At 44.8% G+C, this 16771-nt stretch overlaps 1 protein-coding gene across 1 annotated transcript in view; it reads left to right on the forward strand.

The window, feature by feature from the left end:
* The window catches only part of NUP210L (nucleoporin 210 like), an 85571-nt gene that overhangs the window by 30648 nt on the left and 38152 nt on the right, over positions 1-16771 (forward strand). Inside the window, 8 exon segments of the mRNA XM_030187743.1 lie at positions 3346-3483; positions 3956-4111; positions 4699-4894; positions 8633-8778; positions 9029-9250; positions 9553-9726; positions 10352-10544; positions 11007-11095. Coding sequence (XP_030043603.1) covers positions 3346-3483; positions 3956-4111; positions 4699-4894; positions 8633-8778; positions 9029-9250; positions 9553-9726; positions 10352-10544; positions 11007-11095 — 1314 coding nt within the window.

The following is a 16771-nucleotide window of genomic DNA, read 5'->3' on the forward strand; positions in this document are numbered from 1 at the left end:
GATTGGGATTTATTGAGCACAGCAGGTACCGTTGAAAATGTTTACGAAGGTCTGCTACCATTTTTAGGACACAGTATCCATAATATTTCTGTGGGTGTCTACATGGTTAGCGTGTGCTAAAAACACTAGCATGCCTTTGTAAACAGGGTCCTAAACAAAGTTTAGTTAACTGCATAACAATGCTAAAAAGATACCAATTAATTAATGAGGTAAACGTGGAACTGGCAATGGAAACCTAATAACAGGACTAACATGAAACATTTAACATTCACTCTTCCTACTTTCTTACCTACCTATATGTTCCATCTTTGCTTTACCCTTCACTATCAATTATAATGTTCTATTACGTATTGTGTTGACATTGCTAGTATACTACTACTACTACTTAACACTTCTAAAGCACTACAAGGGTTACACAGCACTGTACAGTTTAACAAAGAAGGACAGTCCCTGCTCAAAGGAGCTTACAATCTAAAGGATGAAATGTCAAGTTGGGGCAGTCTAGATTTGCTGAATAGAAGTATAATGGTTAGGTGCCGAAGGCGACATTGAAGAGGTGGGCTTTGAGCAAGGATTTAAAGATGGGCAGGGAGGGGGCCTGGCGTATGGGCTCAGGGAGTTTATTCCAAGCATAGGGTGAGGCGAGGCAGAAAGGGCGGAGCCTGGAGTTGGCGGTGGTGGAGAAGGGTATTGTTTTTGAATCTTTTTACTGCTGTAATTGGCTATTGCTCATGTTTGATCTATTCCTACTGTACACCGCCTTGAGTGAATTCCTTCAAAAAGGCGGTAAATAAATCCTAATAAATAACCAGCACTGCAGAACAATCATTTAACAGAGATGTCAGCAGAATAAGAATGACACCATGATACACAGACACCATAATTTTATTTATTATTTATTTTATTGCATTTGTATCCCACATTCCCCCACCTATTTGCAGGCTCAATGTGGCTTACATAGATTTGGTAACGTAGTCATAACTGGATATTTGATACAGTTAGTAGTGTGTAGCGATTAAGGAAGGGGTGAGGGAGGAAGGAAGGAAGGGAGTTGTTAGGGTAATTATAGAAGGTGTGCGTTCATAGTTGAGTGGGCTTAGTGAGGTTATAGGTTTTCATTGTAGGCCTTGTTGAAGAGAATGTTTCAGAGATTTTCGAAACATAGTTGTTTCTTTGATTGCTTTCAGGTCTGTAGGTAATGCATTCCATATCTGCGTGCTCTTGTAGGAGAAGGTAGTGGTGTGCATCAGCTTGTATTTAAGTCCTTTACAGCTGGGGTAGTGCAGGTTGAGAAATACACAGCATGGAAGAAAAATCACGTAGCAGATATTATGCTAACTCTGTTTCTGCAATATAATGAAATATCTTAATACACTCTCATTAGAATGAAATACCTTAGAAGGCTCTCATTACAATATTCAAATAACACAGATATGATGCTAACACTGTACAATACAATCATTTATTATATTTGAAATTCCATTTCTCTTGTAGGCAAATCAAAACAGTTTACAATAAAATCAAAAACATTTATAAATGAACAAAAATATATAATACAAGGAAGTCCAATATAGATGGTAAAGCTCAGTTATTCAGGCCAAACATTCAATAAACAGGCATTCACTTACAATCGTTCACAGATGGACAATGAATATCTTAATAGACTCATTAGAATTAGGGCTGTACATTTAACTTGTTAATAACGCAATTAACACTCTAAATGCTTAGTGTTAAAAATTTTAATGCATTTAACACATTTTGCCCCGTCTTGTCTCCCTGCCCTCTCCCCCTCCCACTGGCTTACTCATTTTAGATGGGTCTGGAGCTCACGTGGCAATCCTTTGTTTCGCTCTTCACTGTGGCTGTAGCGGCAGCAAGCAAAACACATGGAGAAGGATGTTCTCCTCTGCATGTTGCCGCTGGCTCTGCTGGACCAGAAACATATGTAACTTCCTGTTTCTGGGTCCAGCAGAGCCAGCGGCAGCACGCAGAGGAGAACGTCCCTGCACCTGTCTTTTGCTTGCTGCTGCTACAACCACAGTGAAGGGAGAAACAAAGGATTGACACATGAGCTCCAGACCATCTAAAATGAGTAGGCCAGCGGGAGGGGGAGAGGACAGGGAGACAAGATGGGGCAAAGCTGGAGCTGGGGAAGAGACAGGGCAACTCAGGATATGGAGGATGAGGAAAGACAGGGCAACATAGGATATGGGGATGAGGTGAGATGGGGCCATGCACACTATGGAGGCGAGAAGAGACACAGAGCAGTGAACACTATGGGGAGGGGAAAGGATGGGCAATGCATGAAATAGAGGAGACAAGGCAATAATAGATGGTTAGGGGTGGGGAGAGAGAGGTGGGGCACCGAGGGATGATGGTTTTGTTTTTTGGTAGATGTTTGGGAGGGGCGGAATAGAGAGACAGAGTAATGTTGGATGTGATGGAGTATGAGAGGGAAGAGATGGGTGATACTGAACAGTTGGGGGGAGGGGAAGAGGTGATGCTGGATGGTGAGAGGAATGAGAAAGAGATGGGTCGATGGTGGAGGATGGCAAGAGAGGAGCAATGCTGGATGGTTGGGTAAGAGGGAAAAGAGGGAGAGAAAGGGGTGATGCTGGAAGACAGAGGAAGAGAGGGATAGATGTGGAAATGGGGGATGAAAGAGAAAAAAAGGAAGAAGGGAGAATGTGGACATGAACAGAAGGTAGGGGAAGGGAAGAGAGGGGAATGCACATAGATGGCAGGGAAAGGAAGAGAAGGAAGGATTTGCAGCCTTGGAAACTAGATAGACATGAGAAGGATGCAGAAAAATGGAAGAAAGTTGGACATGAAAGATGGATAGAGGGCAGGGAGTGAAGAAGAAAATGCATGATCACGATTAATCGTGCGATTAAACCTTTTGATCGATGAACAGCCCTAATTAGAATGAATACCTTAGTAGACTCTCATTAGAATATTCAAATAACATTTCTGTGTTACTTACTGATAATGTCTGGACACTGCAATGAAACATCTTCATAGACAGCCAAGTTCGTCTGTCTTTGTTCCTAATTATACCATGAATCTCACAACTACACCTATTACACATACATCAGTTTTACTTGAAAAAGACATAACGTTACTGTCCAAAAGGCAATGAATGGGTGATACAATGGGTATGTCTTCTGTGCTTACACCTGTGATGCATTTCAGCACTGCTGGGACAGTGTGTGTGTGTGTGTGTGCGTGAGGGAAGCTTTCGCCCCTCTATCCTCGGGGCACTGCCTGAGGGAAATTAACAAAATAAGGCTCTGCATGGCCCAGAATCTTTCCAGAATGACGAGATGCCGTTCTTTCTCTTTACAGATTGGCGTCTTTCATACTTTGGCCAGCCCCATTTCTCATGAGCAGGAAGTGAGGATTTTTCTTCCTATCATCCTTCTGCCAAGTTTCCTTGCATTCCCACACCATTACCATGAAGTCGCTTATCGTTATCAGATCCAGGCAAGCCGTCTTTAGCGTTTTATCTTCTGGGAATGGTTGGAGGATGAGATCTGGATTCAGGGAAGGATGTCTACAGTGGGTCCTCCTTCTATCTACTTCTGCCACACCTCTGGCTGTGTCCTTTCTACCACAGAAGACTTAGCTCTGCATGATCGTTGTGGCTGTCTGTGGGCTGTATTTTGGGTGTTGTAGCAGATTTGCCCCTGTTCACCACGGTGGGCTAATCTTCTGTACCATATACCAATGGTTGTGCCTGTCTTTTGCAATGAGCTTCACCTCAGTTTGAGCCACGGTGACTCAGTCTGATAGTGGCCTTGCTCGTGGGCTGGAGGGGGGCAGCGGAACCACAATATGGCTCTGTCCACGCTTACGGGGTAGGGAGAGCTATAACTCGGTAAAGCTCGTGGGCCGGGGTGGGCTGCCTCAGTTCAGCTTTTGTGACATTTACCATTTTGTTTTATTTCCTCCATAGGTGGAAGGAGGGAGTGGCAATTTCACATGGATCTCTTCCAATCAGAGTGTTGCCATGGTTACCGTGCGAGGTGTGGTAACCACAGGTGTGATCATAGGCCAGGCTGTCATCCAGGCCCGAGATGTGCTCAATCCCTTTCACTACGGAGAGATCAAGGTGCGTCACTCTGCCTTTTCTTGTACGGGGGGGGGGGGGGGGGGGTCTAGCTTGTGTGGAGCAGTGGCGCTGTCACCGGAGGAAGAAGGCAAGAGGCTGTGTCTGTATTAATCATAAATGCACCAACTCTGTAAATTAAGGGAATCTGTGAGTATATTCTCTTTCCAAAGTAGTGCTCACAGCTGGATATTGGGACTCCCCCTTTCTCTGAGTATTTTCTGTATGATGTGTCCTGATGTGCGCACAGCTGGATGCTGGCACTCGCTCCTCCTTTGAGTGTTTTCTGTATAGTATCCTGATGTGCGCACAGCTGGATACTGGGACTCCCCCTTCTGTATAATGTGTCCTGATGTGTGCACAGCTGGATGCTGGGACTCACTCCCCCTTTCTCTGAGTGTTTGCTGTATGATGTGTCCTGATGTGCGCACAGCTGGATGTTGAATTTAGTTTAAGATGCTTGATCTAAACTATAATGATGGATGTCGGGGGTCCGTTTTTCTTTTGCTATTCTCTGTATGCTGTGTTCTCAGCCAGATGACAGTCTTTGCCACTTCTCTAAATGTTTCCTGCATCCCTTCTTCTGTCAGGTTTACATCCTTAAGTTGACCAAAATGCAGCTGAATCCTATCCATGCTGATGTTGAAGTAGGGCGTCCTATCGAAGTGCCCTTGATAATGTATAACACAGACAAAGAGACAAAGCAAACCGTGGCTTTCACTGACTGCTCCCTGCTGACGCTGCAGGTCAGGATGGATAAGCAAGGTGTTTTCAGTCTCATTGAGGGTAAGAATGCAATGCTTGGGTATCAGCAAAAGTGTGAGTCCCATGGAGGGTTGCAAAAACATTCAGGCCTCTTTCTTTTCAGTCTCTGACCTATTAGTTCACTTAGCAGAAGTATTAAAAGCAGTAAATTTCCCCTCAGACATCATACAGTCTTTCGTTAAACCTTTTCAAATGCCATCTGTAGCAATGAAGTCCTGCACTTGGAAAGAAATATGAAATCTAAGACTAGGCATAGCAGATCAGTTTCTACTGTTTGTAAAGCTGTCACCTCCATGGGTCTGACTTCAAATTGTCAGTTTCTCTGGAATAAAGAGATGTGGCAGCCGTGTTAGTCCACTTCTAAAAACAGTAAATAGAATAAAATAAAACACAGAAAAGAAAATAAGATGATACCTTTTTTATTGGACTAAACTTAATCAAAAAAATGTATGAAGTTAGTCCAATAAAAAAGGTATCATCTTATTTTCTTTTCTGTGTTTTATTTTATTCTGCTGTCTGTGGAATAAGAAATCTTATTCTAATTCAGAAACACTCTGTAGGAAGTGCTGTTTCCTTCCAAGTGTCCGGATGTGGTGGGTGAAGCGTGATGGAGAATGGGGAAAGTCCTTTAGCGCTCGGCCACTTTTCTTCAAAGAAACAGTCAATGTTTCTTTTTGTTTTTTTCTGCCTATTATCAGCCTCCAAATCGGCAAAAATCATCCCCTCATTGCCCCCCTTCACAGACCTATTCTTACTAAAGTCGTCATAGGCCCTGTAGGAGGTGGGACATGGCAGAGAAGCATAGTAAAATAGCATGGAGGGCTGGGGGGGGATCCACTGTGTGACGTTGCCTAGACACACTTGTCAATTTTCCGAAACATTTTTTCCACAATGGTAAAAAGGAGGGGCAAGGCGAGGGTGTGTATGTGGGGAGGGGGGTCCCCTCAGAGCCCCCCAAACCTTGCCACTTGGAGTTACAATGATCGTTTTGTTCAGTACCTTGGTCTGCGTGAGGAACAGCTGGATCTTGAGGGGTAGACCATTCTCTGAGCCCGGAACAGAGGGATCCTGCACTGCAGCCACACACAAAGGTACTCTGTTTGCCAGATTCGTTGGTACCTCTTGGAGGAGGGAAGTATCTGCCGCATCCAGAGAGGGCTTAGACAAGATGATGTGCTTTAAAGTCAAGTGAATGGGACTTCTGTATATTATGGCCAGCCCTCCGCCTGGTCTTGCTAGGCGAGGTGAGTTTAGAATCTTGTATCCCAGTGGGCAAAGATGTGGAATAAGAGGAGTAGCCTAGTGGTTAGTGCAGCGGATTTTGATCCTGGGGAACTGAGTTCGATTCCCACTGCAGCTCTTTTTGACTCTGGGCAAGTCACTTAACCCTCCATTGCCCCAGGTACAAATAAGTACCTGAATATATGTAAACCGCTATGAATGTAGTTGCAAAAACCTCAGAAAGGCGGTATATCAAGTCCCATTTCCCTTTCCCTATTTGAGATTCTACATGGAAAGTTGCTAGTAGAGGAGTAGCCTATTGGTTAGTGCAGTGGACTTTGATCCTGGGGAACTGTACCGGGCAATCAAGCCATTGTGACATCACTGATGAGGTTGGCTCTTATTGGTGGAATGAGTGGAGGAGTAGCCTAGTGGTTAGTGCAGTGGACTTTGATCCTGGGGAACTGGGTTCAATTCCCACTGCAGCTCCTTGTGACTCTGGGCAAGTCACTTAACCCTCCATTGCCCCTGGTACAAAATAAGTACCTGAATATATGTAAACTGCTTTGAATGGAGTTGCAAAAACCTGAGAAAGGTGGTATATCAAGTCCCATTTCCCTTATGACATCACAATATCAGAAGTGAGCCAAGCCATTGTGACATCACTGATGAGGTTGGCTCTTATTGGTGGAATGAGTGGAGGAGTAGCCTAGTGGTTAGTGCAGCGGATTTTGATCCTGGAGAACTGAGTTCGATTCCCACTGCAGCTCCTTGTGAGTCTGGACAAGTCACTTAACCCTCCATTGCCCCTGGTACAAAATAAGTACCTGAATATATGTAAACCGCTTGGAATGTAGTTGCAAAAACCTGAGAAAGGCAGTATATCAAGTCCCATTTCCCTTCCCTTCCCTCTTAACCAGGTTTCTGCGAGGAAGGTCTTGGGATGTGATTAGAGCATTTTGTTGCCCTCTGATCTGGCGCTGATGTAGTTAAAAGACAGTGGTGTGGTCGAAGGGGTTTCTGTTAATTGGTTTTAGGTTGCTTCATTTTTTTTTTTTTAGAGGAGTATGTGTGTTTTGGTTTGTTTCCCAGGTGTTTTGAAGATTGAGCCTGGCGTATCTCGGCAGAGACATTGGACTCTCTGTTTAGTGGGGGATTTCCTTTCCTGTATATACATAGTAACATAGTGGATGACGGCAGAAAAAGACCTGCATGGTCCATTTTATTTATTTATTTATTATTTATTTATTTTTGTTACATTTGTACCCTGCGCTTTCCCACTCATGGCAGGCTCAATGCGGATTACATGGGGCAATGGAGGGTTAAGTGACTTGCCCAGAGTCACAAGGAGCTGCCTGTGCCTGAAGTGGGAATCGAACTCAGTTTCTCAGTTCTCCAGGACCAAAGTCCACCACCCTAACCACTAAGCCATTCCATCCAGTCTGCCCAACAAGATAAACTCATATGTGCTACTTTTTGTGTATACCTTACCTTGATTTGTATCTGTCATTTTCAGGGCACAGACCGTATAAGTCTGCCCAGCACTATCCCCACCGCCCAACCACCAGCCCCGCCTCCCACCACCGGCTCTGGCACTGACCATATAAGTCTGCCCAGCACTATCCCCGCCTCCCAACCACCAGCCCCGCCTCCCACCACCGGCTCTGGCACTGACCATATAAGTCTGCCCAGCACTATCCCCGCCTCCCAACCACCAGCCCCTCCTCCCACCACCAGCTCTGCCACCCAATCTCAGCTAAGCTTCTGAGGATCCATTCCCTTGGAACAGGATTCCTTTATGTTTATCCCACACATGCTTGAATTCCGTTACCGTTTTCCTCTCCACCACCTCCCGTGGGAGGGCATTCCAAGCATCCACCGCTCTCTCCGTGAAGAAATACTTCCTGACATTTTTCTTGAGTCTGCCCCCCTTCAATCTCATTTCATGCCCTCTAGTTCTACCGCCTTCCCATCTCCGGAAAAGGTTTGTTTGCGGATTAATACCTTTCAGATATTTGAACGTCTGTATCATATCACCCCTGTTATATGGGGTTGCACATGGTCGTTTGGAGAATAGTAATGTGTTGGATCAGTGGGTCTCTGTCTGAGGTGTTGGAAATATAGAAACATGGTAACATAGTAAAAGATGCAATTAGAGGAATGTGTGGTTCGGCCAGTGCTGCCATGTCTTGCAGCTGACTCTCCTCCGTGCTGTGTTTCACATGCTGAGGTCATTTGGTTTAAGCTTTGATTCCGTCCTCTTTCTATACAGGGATCCTCTGTGTTTTTTTAATTCTTCACTGTTTTGTCCCCAGAGGTGGTGGTGGAGATGTTCCCATATGCCACTGCTTCCAGGATCAGCCTTAGACCTGCCCCCCTACTCCAGTACGAATAGATCTGTAGGGCAGAAGAAAGGAGGGTCCTCTGGGGGAGGGGGTTAATTTTGAGGGTTTGGGGCTTGGTTAGGGGCAAGTGACCTTTTGTTTTACAAAAGGGGTGACGTGAAGCTGTGCATTCTGTATCGCCCTTTGTGTGCAGGTCGTCGGAGACCAGGCCCTGCCTTCTGCTCTAGCATTCAGTTGATGGCAGACTCACCGGGACATGCTCTGGTGACTGTGAGTACTGTCGTGTACCAGGAGTATTTCCACACCAGCGCTACGTTTGCAGCTTACCAGCCCCTGCGGGTGAGGAGTCCACTGTTATATTCTGGGGATTTATGGTGCTTGTTAGGTGTTTTACTTGTGTGCCCAAGGCAGAGACAAGGTAAAGGCCTTTGGGGGAGGGGGCAGAGAGTGACATACATTGGGCTTTGAATAAGTGATAAAGTGGGAGAGAGGACCCAGACCCATGAGCAATAGGTGTCCTGTACATGGGAGGATGGAAGTTGGTCCAGCCCACACAGATGTTACTCCTGGTTCTGCTTCTCGTTTTCAGGCGGTGAACCCAGTGGAAGTTGCACTTGTGACATTCCAGTCTGTGAAAGAGATGGTATTTGAGGGGGGCCCAAGGCCTTGGATCTTGGAACCGTTTCGATTCTTCCTGGAACTGAGGGCAGAGAACATGGAGAAAATTCACATTACCCAGGTGCGACTGTCCAGCTCCAGAAAGCAGGATCACTATGTGTACCGGATCCTGTGCCTGGAGCTCTGGGACCAGGTGAGAGACCCTGACCTGGGAGGCTGGGAAGGGGGGGGGGGGGGGGGGGGGAAGGGGCCGGACTGTGTGTGCCTTTGTAAGCTCTGTTGTAGGTAAGCCATTTCACTTTACCTGGTGACAGAAATGAAATCATGGCAACTCTCCCTCTCACCTATAGGTATTATAACTCTGATAGACTGGCGTGGGGCTGCCTGTTCCAAAATAAGCAACTTCTTTGAGTATCCGGACGGCTGCTGTCATCACAGTGTATGGCTCCTTTTCCTATTGGGCCATGTCATACATGCACATTTTCTTTATTGCAGGTTCTCACCTTCCGAACTGGAAATCATCCTGGGGTGCTGAACCCCAGACCTGCTACAGAGGTAGTGCAAGTGAGATTCATCTGCACCTTTCCCTCCAGCATGCAGGTGGTACCAGTCTATGAAGTGCATGTGGGGGCACAACCCTGCCCTCTACCAGAGCACAACAAACAACTGGTAAGCATAACACTTATCAGGTTAAAACCTGCCCCATCCACACCCTGTATCCTAAGGAAAACTGCCCTATCCACGTCCTAAAGAAAACTGCCCCACATTACTCTTTCAGGGGCACTACTGACCAATCAAGACTGTGTATCCTGAAGAGAACTTCCTCCTTCAGATCCTATATCTTGAGGGAAACTGTCCCATGTTATTCTTTCTAGGGGAAAAACAGCAACCAGACCCTGTATTATGATGTAGAGAGAGGGATAAGCACAGAGGATTCTTAGCTTGTTGGGGGATTGAGGGGTAAAGCCTGGGATATAAGCACAGAGGATTCTTAGCTTGGCGGAGGAGTGAGGGGTAAAGCCTGGGATAAGCACAGAGGATCCTTAGCTGGGGGGGGAGTGAGGGGTAAAGTCTGGGATAAGCACAGAGGATTCTTAGTTGTGGGGGGAGTGTGTGGTATAAAGCCTGGGATGAACACAGAGGATTTTTTAACTGGGGGGGTAGAGTGAGGGGTAAAACCTGGGATAAGCAGAAAATGTTTAGATTTGAGGAACGTTTTCTTATCGGTAACTCTGCTTACTATTTGCTCTTCAGGGCCAGACTTGTGTTAACAAAGTCTCTCTTGTGACCACAGGTTCCTGTCTCCAGTTCTCACAATACCATCCTGGAGTTATCCGTGTTTGATAAGCATCGGCGCAAGTTTGATAACTTCACTTCGTTGTCATTGATATGGAAACTTTCCAATGAGACCCTGGCACAGTTCCCTACAGGCACGTCCATGCGGATGGTGGCAAAGGATGACGGCACAGGACAGACGCGTCTGCATGGCAAGTGTATGGCTTAGAGTTCAGGGATTTTTATTTTGCAAATTGTGAAGCCCTGTGGAAGCACAATGTTGCTAAGCAGTGAAAGCTGCAGAAATTTCCAGAAGGAGTGGGACACAAGATAACACAGACTGAACTGCCTATGGGGACTCTTCTACCCCCTCCCCCGCCCTTGTGTGCAGCAGAGTTTAGGAGAAACAGATCCTGTATCATATTCAGCGGAATGGGGTGGGGCAGTGGGTCATGGCCCCGCCAATATTTTACCCAATACAGTATTAATAACGAGCTTGGGGGCAGGGCTGGAGATTGGCCCCTCCATTCAAACAGGTGCGCCACTGCCCCTCCCCCACCCCCTTATGCAGAGTTAAGAGAATGGCAAACACCGTGGACCTTTCTGCTTCCTGATGTCACTTCCAGAAGGAGGAGAAGATGCAATGCTCATAATTTTCTGTCCTGACCTTGCAGGACAGCATACCTTGGAGGTGAAAGGCATGAAAGGGTCCCTTCTAATCACAGTCAGCTGCACGGGATATGAGGCAGGAATCATCCCCACGGTCAGTGATGCCTTCAGCAGTTTGTTCACCTGTAGTGTCACTGTGTTGGTGTTTGTGAGGTGATTGTGGGTAATAGTGACAGTCCTTGTGCTTAACTACAGGGAGCTCTGAGCAAGAAGAGATTGTGTTAGTATTCAAAAACTATCAGACTGAGATTTGGAACCACTCGTATGATTGAAAGTGGATACCAACCACACATGTTGTTTGTTGGCAATTTAAGCCATCTCAGGGAACATATATAGGCAAAGGAGCCAAAGGAAAATGTATATACAGAGCGGTGAAATTCATCTGCTCTGTGTATAAATCATGTGTTCAAATTTTAATGCAAGACTATGTATAACTTTATACAGATAAATTATCCGTATGGTGTTATATGTATATTGCCTGGTTTTCACCACTGTATAATTTGGCAATTACCTGGGTAAATATTTGTTTTTTAAATATTCCAGGCTGCTAAATAAGGGGCTAAATTTAAAATTTTCTGAATCTGAAGGCCCTTAAATGTAATAGGCCAGAGTACACACTTCCAAGGTTACTAAGATCCTCTCAAGGAGTGTCCCTAACCACACACTCTCCAAAAGAAAATCACACCCCCACACTCTGGGACACACTCCCAGAAAGGCTTTGCTCAATGCAAGACTATTTCTACTTCAGGAAGCAGGTGAAAGCTTGGCTCCTCAACACAGGACCAGCTCAAAGGACTGTAGCACCCTGAGCCAACTTTTGTATCGGTGTCCCACCCCACTTTCCAGTGTCTTTCCTTCCTCTCTCTTCCCTTCTCCTCTGAAGTCCACCTTCACCCCCCCCCACCCTTCACTGATGATAAAGAGCATCAAATTCCCAGTTCAGCACCTCTCCTCTCCTATCCTGTGGATACTGAACAGCAGGCAGAGGGACGGAAGAGGGTGGGAGAGATGTTAGACCAGGATTTTGGCACCCTAGGCGAGATGAGCCAGCCTTGCTTTAACCAGGCCTTTAATGGAAGAAGTAACTAACCAGATAGTCACATACATGGACTGCATGTACACTGGCAGGACTTACTTATCCACTCCTAACCTAGCTGAGATCATTTTCCTGCACCTTTTTGGACTCCACGTGCAATTTTTCTTTAAGTCTTTAGTAAGGATGACTGTGCATGTGTAGGTGAGAGAGTGTGTGTGTGTGCAAGACACTTGAGAAACTGTATGAGAAAGGTTGTGTGAGTGTTGGGGAGAGAATGCGTTTGTGTACATGTGTGTCTGTAAACTGAGTTGATCACGCTAATAAATTGCTTAGTGTGACATGCTTCGACTTCCCTCGTACTCATGGCACCAGCCCTCCATGGAGATTCCAAATTTCTCTTCTGCAAGATCTTTCTTTATAACCGATTACTTTGACAACAACTCATGTCCTGATTTTAAATTAAATAGTTGGAGGGATCCATTTAAGGCTACAGCCAGAGGAGCCATAATAAACTTTTCTGCTGGTAAAAATAAGGAAAGGAAAAAAAAAAATCACTTTATTGAAGTTCTGGAAAATCAATATATTTCAGATAAGATCTCCTTAACTTATTCACAGCTACAAAAAAGCTAAATACAACAGTTTACTCTTGCAGGAGGCTTTATCTTGTATTCATTCTCAAAAATCATTATACTACCCTGAAAACAAATCCAGCTACGTGGTCAATATCTGAAAACCAAACATAATAGATCCTGAATTTCCCAGATAATAGATGCATCAGACACCTTGACCATTACTGACTCAGCTATAGCTCAACAATTTCAAAACTTCTATAAAAAAATTCAATAGTTTAGACATCGATTTCTCTCCCTCTTCCTTTCAGGATTTTACTAAATCTCTGACTCCACCCACAATTCCCCACAACCTCTTACATTCTCCAGATAAGAATCTTACTGAAGAGAAAATCCTTACTGCAATGAAAGCTTTTCCCAAGAACAAATCACCAGGTACCGATGGCTTCAATACAGAATTCTATTTAGCTTTCTCCAAATTTCTTGTTCCCAAATTCTTCCAACTTTATAATCTATCTCTATCTCTCTTTCTCTCTCTCAAGACTCCAAACTATTCTCCATTTCCTCATCCACAGAGATCAAAATGGTTTCACTCCCCACTGTCTCCCAAATGAAAACTCCAGACTCTTCTGGAATATGCCATCAAATGCCCAACACCTTAATGACTCTTTAGTTACAGTCTCCCTAGACATGGAAAAGGCATTTGACAGGATAGAATGGAAATATCTAATTCTACTCTCTGAGATGGTTTGGCTTAGGTGATAATTTCATAAACACGGTCCGTCTCCTATTCGATAACCCTTTGACCTTCATCTCGTCAATGACACCTTATCCCATCCCTTTCCCCTGAAAAGAGGCACTAAGTAAGGTTGTCCACTCCTTCCACTCCTATTCAGCCTCGCTTTGGAACCTCCGGCAAGGGCTATAAGGAATAATCCTAAAGTCATAGGAGCCCATATTGGGCCAGAATTTAAATTATCTATATATGTCGATAACATCCTCCTTTATACCACTAAGGAATGCTTCCTCTCCCTTTTCACAAACGTAGACTCATTCTCAGCATTATCAGGTTACGAAATCAACTAGAACGGGGGATTTCAATTACCCGCATATAGACTGGGTTAATGTAACATCTGTACACGCAAGGGACATAAGATTTCTTGATGAAATCAAGGACAGCTTCATGGAACAGCTAGTTCAGGAGCCGACAAGAGAAGGAAAAATACTAGACTTAGTCCTTAGTGGTGCTCATGATCTAGTGCAGGGGGTAACGATACGAGGGCCGCTTGATAACAGTGATCATAATATGATCGGTTTTGATATTGGCATTGAAGGAAGTGAAACTAGGAAATCAAGTACGCTAGCGTTTAACTATAGAAAAGGTGATTACGACAAAATGAGAAAAATGGTGAAAAAAAGACTGAAAGGAGCAGCTCGCAGAGTAAAAAACTTGCATCAGGCGTGGATGCTGTTTAAAAACACCATCCTGGAGGTTCAGGACAATATATTCCACGTATTAGAAAAAAGGGAAAAAAGACTAAACGTCAGCCAGCGTGGCTAAACAGTAAGATAAAGGAAATCATTAGAGCCAAAAAACAATCCTTCAGAAAGTGGAGAAGAGAACCAACTGAAAGTAACAGGATAGATCATAAGGAATGCCAAGCCAAATGCAAAGCGGAGATAAGGAGGGCAAAAAAGGACTTTGAGAAGAAATTAGCATTGGAAGCAAAAATACATAGTAAAAATTTTTTTAGATACATTAAAAGCAGGAAACCGGCCAAAGAGTCGGTTGGGCCGCTGGACGAAAATGGTGTTAAAGGGGCGATCAAGGAGGACAAAGCCGTAGCGGAGAAATTAAATGAATTCTTTGCTTCGGTCTTCACCGAGGAGGATTTGGGGGGGACACCGGTGCCGGAAAGAATATTTGAAGCGGGGGAGTCGGAGAAACTAAACAAATTCTCTGTAACCTTGGAGGATGTAATGGGTCAGTTCAGCAAGCTGAAGAGTAGTAAATCACCGGGACCTGATGGTATTCATCCCAGAGTATTAATAGAACTAAAAAATGAACTTGCGGAGCTACTGTTAGAAATATGCAATCTGCCCCTAAAATCGAGTGTAGTACCGGAAGACTGGAGGGTAGCCAATGTTACTCTGATTTTTAAGAAGGGTTCCAGAGGAGATCCGGGAAATTATAGACCGGTGAGTCTGACGTCGGTGCCGGGCAAGATGGTGGAGGCTATTATTAAGAATAAAATTGCAGAGCATATACAAAAACATGGACTGATGAGACAAAGTCAGCACGGATTTAGTGAAGGGAAGTCTTGCCTCACCAATCTAATGCATTTTTTTGAGGGGGTAAGCAAACATGTGGACAATGGGGAGCCGGTTGATATTGTATATCTGGATTTTCAGAAGGCGTTTGACAAAGTGCCGCACGAAAGACTCCTGAAGAAATTGCAGAGCCATGGAATCGGAGGTAGGGTATTATTATGGATTAAGAACTGGTTGAAAGATAGGAAGCAGAGAGTAGGATTGCGTGGCCAGTATTCTCAGTGGAGGAGGGTAGTTAGTGGGGTCCCGCAGGGGTCTGTGCTGGGTCCGTTGCTTTTTAATGTATTTATAAATGACCTAGAGATGGGAATAACTAGTGAGGTAATTAAATTCGCCGATGACACAAAATTATTCAGGGTCGTCAAGTCGCAGGAGGAATGTGAACGATTACAGGAGGACCTTGCGAGACTGGGAGAATGGGCGTGCAAGTGGCAGATGAAGTTCAATGTTGACAAGTGCAAAGTGATGCATGTGGGTAAGAGGAACCCGAATTATAGCTACGTCTTGCAAGGTTCCGCGTTAGGAGTTACGGATCAAGAAAGGGATCTGGGTGTCGTCGTCGATGATACGCTGAAACCTTCTGCTCAGTGTGCTGCTGCGGCTAGGAAAGCGAATAGAATGTTGGGTGTTATTAGGAAGGGTATGGAGTCCAGGTGTGCGGATGTTATAATGCCGTTGTATCGCTCCATGGTGCGACCGCACCTGGAGTATTGTGTTCAGTACTGGTCTCCGTATCTCAAAAAAGATATAGTAGAATTGGAAAAGGTACAGCGAAGGGCGACGAAAATGATAGTGGGGATGGGACGACTTTCCTATGAAGAGAGGCTGAGAAGGCTAGGGCTTTTCAGCTTGGAGAAGAGACGGCTGAGGGGAGATATGATAGAAGTGTATAAAATAATGAGTGGAATGGATCGGGTGGATGTGAAGCGACTGTTCACGCTATCCAAAAATACTAGGACTAGAGGGCATGAGTTGAAGCTACAGTGAGGTAAATTTAAAACGAATCGGAGAAAATTTTTCTTCACCCAACGTGTAATTAGACTCTGGAATTCGTTGCCGGAGAACGTGGTACGGGCGGTTAGCTTGACGGAGTTTAAAAAGGGGTTAGATAGATTCCTAAAGGACAAGTCCATAGACCGCTATTAAATGGACTTGGAAAAATTCCGCATTTTTAGGTATAACTTGTCTGGAATGTTTTTACGTTTGGGGAGCGTGCCAGGTGCCCTTGACCTGGATTGGCCACTGTCGGTGACGGGATGCTGGGCTAGATGGACCTTTGGTCTTTCCCAGTATGGCACTACTTATGTACTTATGTACTAGAACAAATAAGCTGTGTCACTATTATCCCCTCTGGTCCAGAAACACCGTCTGTCTCCATTTCCTTTTAAATGGGAGCCCAATAGCATTAAATACTTAGGAATCTGGTACGGAGAAAAAATGTGGATCATTCCTTGCAACTAAATTCCAATTCCCTTCTCTCTATAGTCAACCCAACCCTTGATAAATGGTTTCCACTTTACCTCTCCTGGTGGGTAAGAAAGAGCTGTGGCAATTAAAATGATCCTCACACCCAAAATGTATTTCATCCTCCATATGGTCCCTTTTCCCTCCTCACTATACATGAAGATAGAAAGCACAATTTCTAAATGCTTGTGGCAAAATAACCCCCCTAGAATTGCCCTTCAGAAGCTTAAAATTCCCAAAACTAATGATGGCACCAACTTCCCAGACTTTAAAGCACATCTTCTTGCCTTTAAGAATGTCCCAGGCCATCTATTGGTTTCATAATGGCAGCCCTCTTAAGCTCCCCAGATGGCTCACTTTCAAAACTAGC

Source organism: Microcaecilia unicolor, chromosome 14 (genome assembly GCF_901765095.1).
Source record: "Microcaecilia unicolor chromosome 14, aMicUni1.1, whole genome shotgun sequence".
NCBI classification, from domain to species: Eukaryota; Metazoa; Chordata; class Amphibia; order Gymnophiona; family Siphonopidae; genus Microcaecilia; species Microcaecilia unicolor.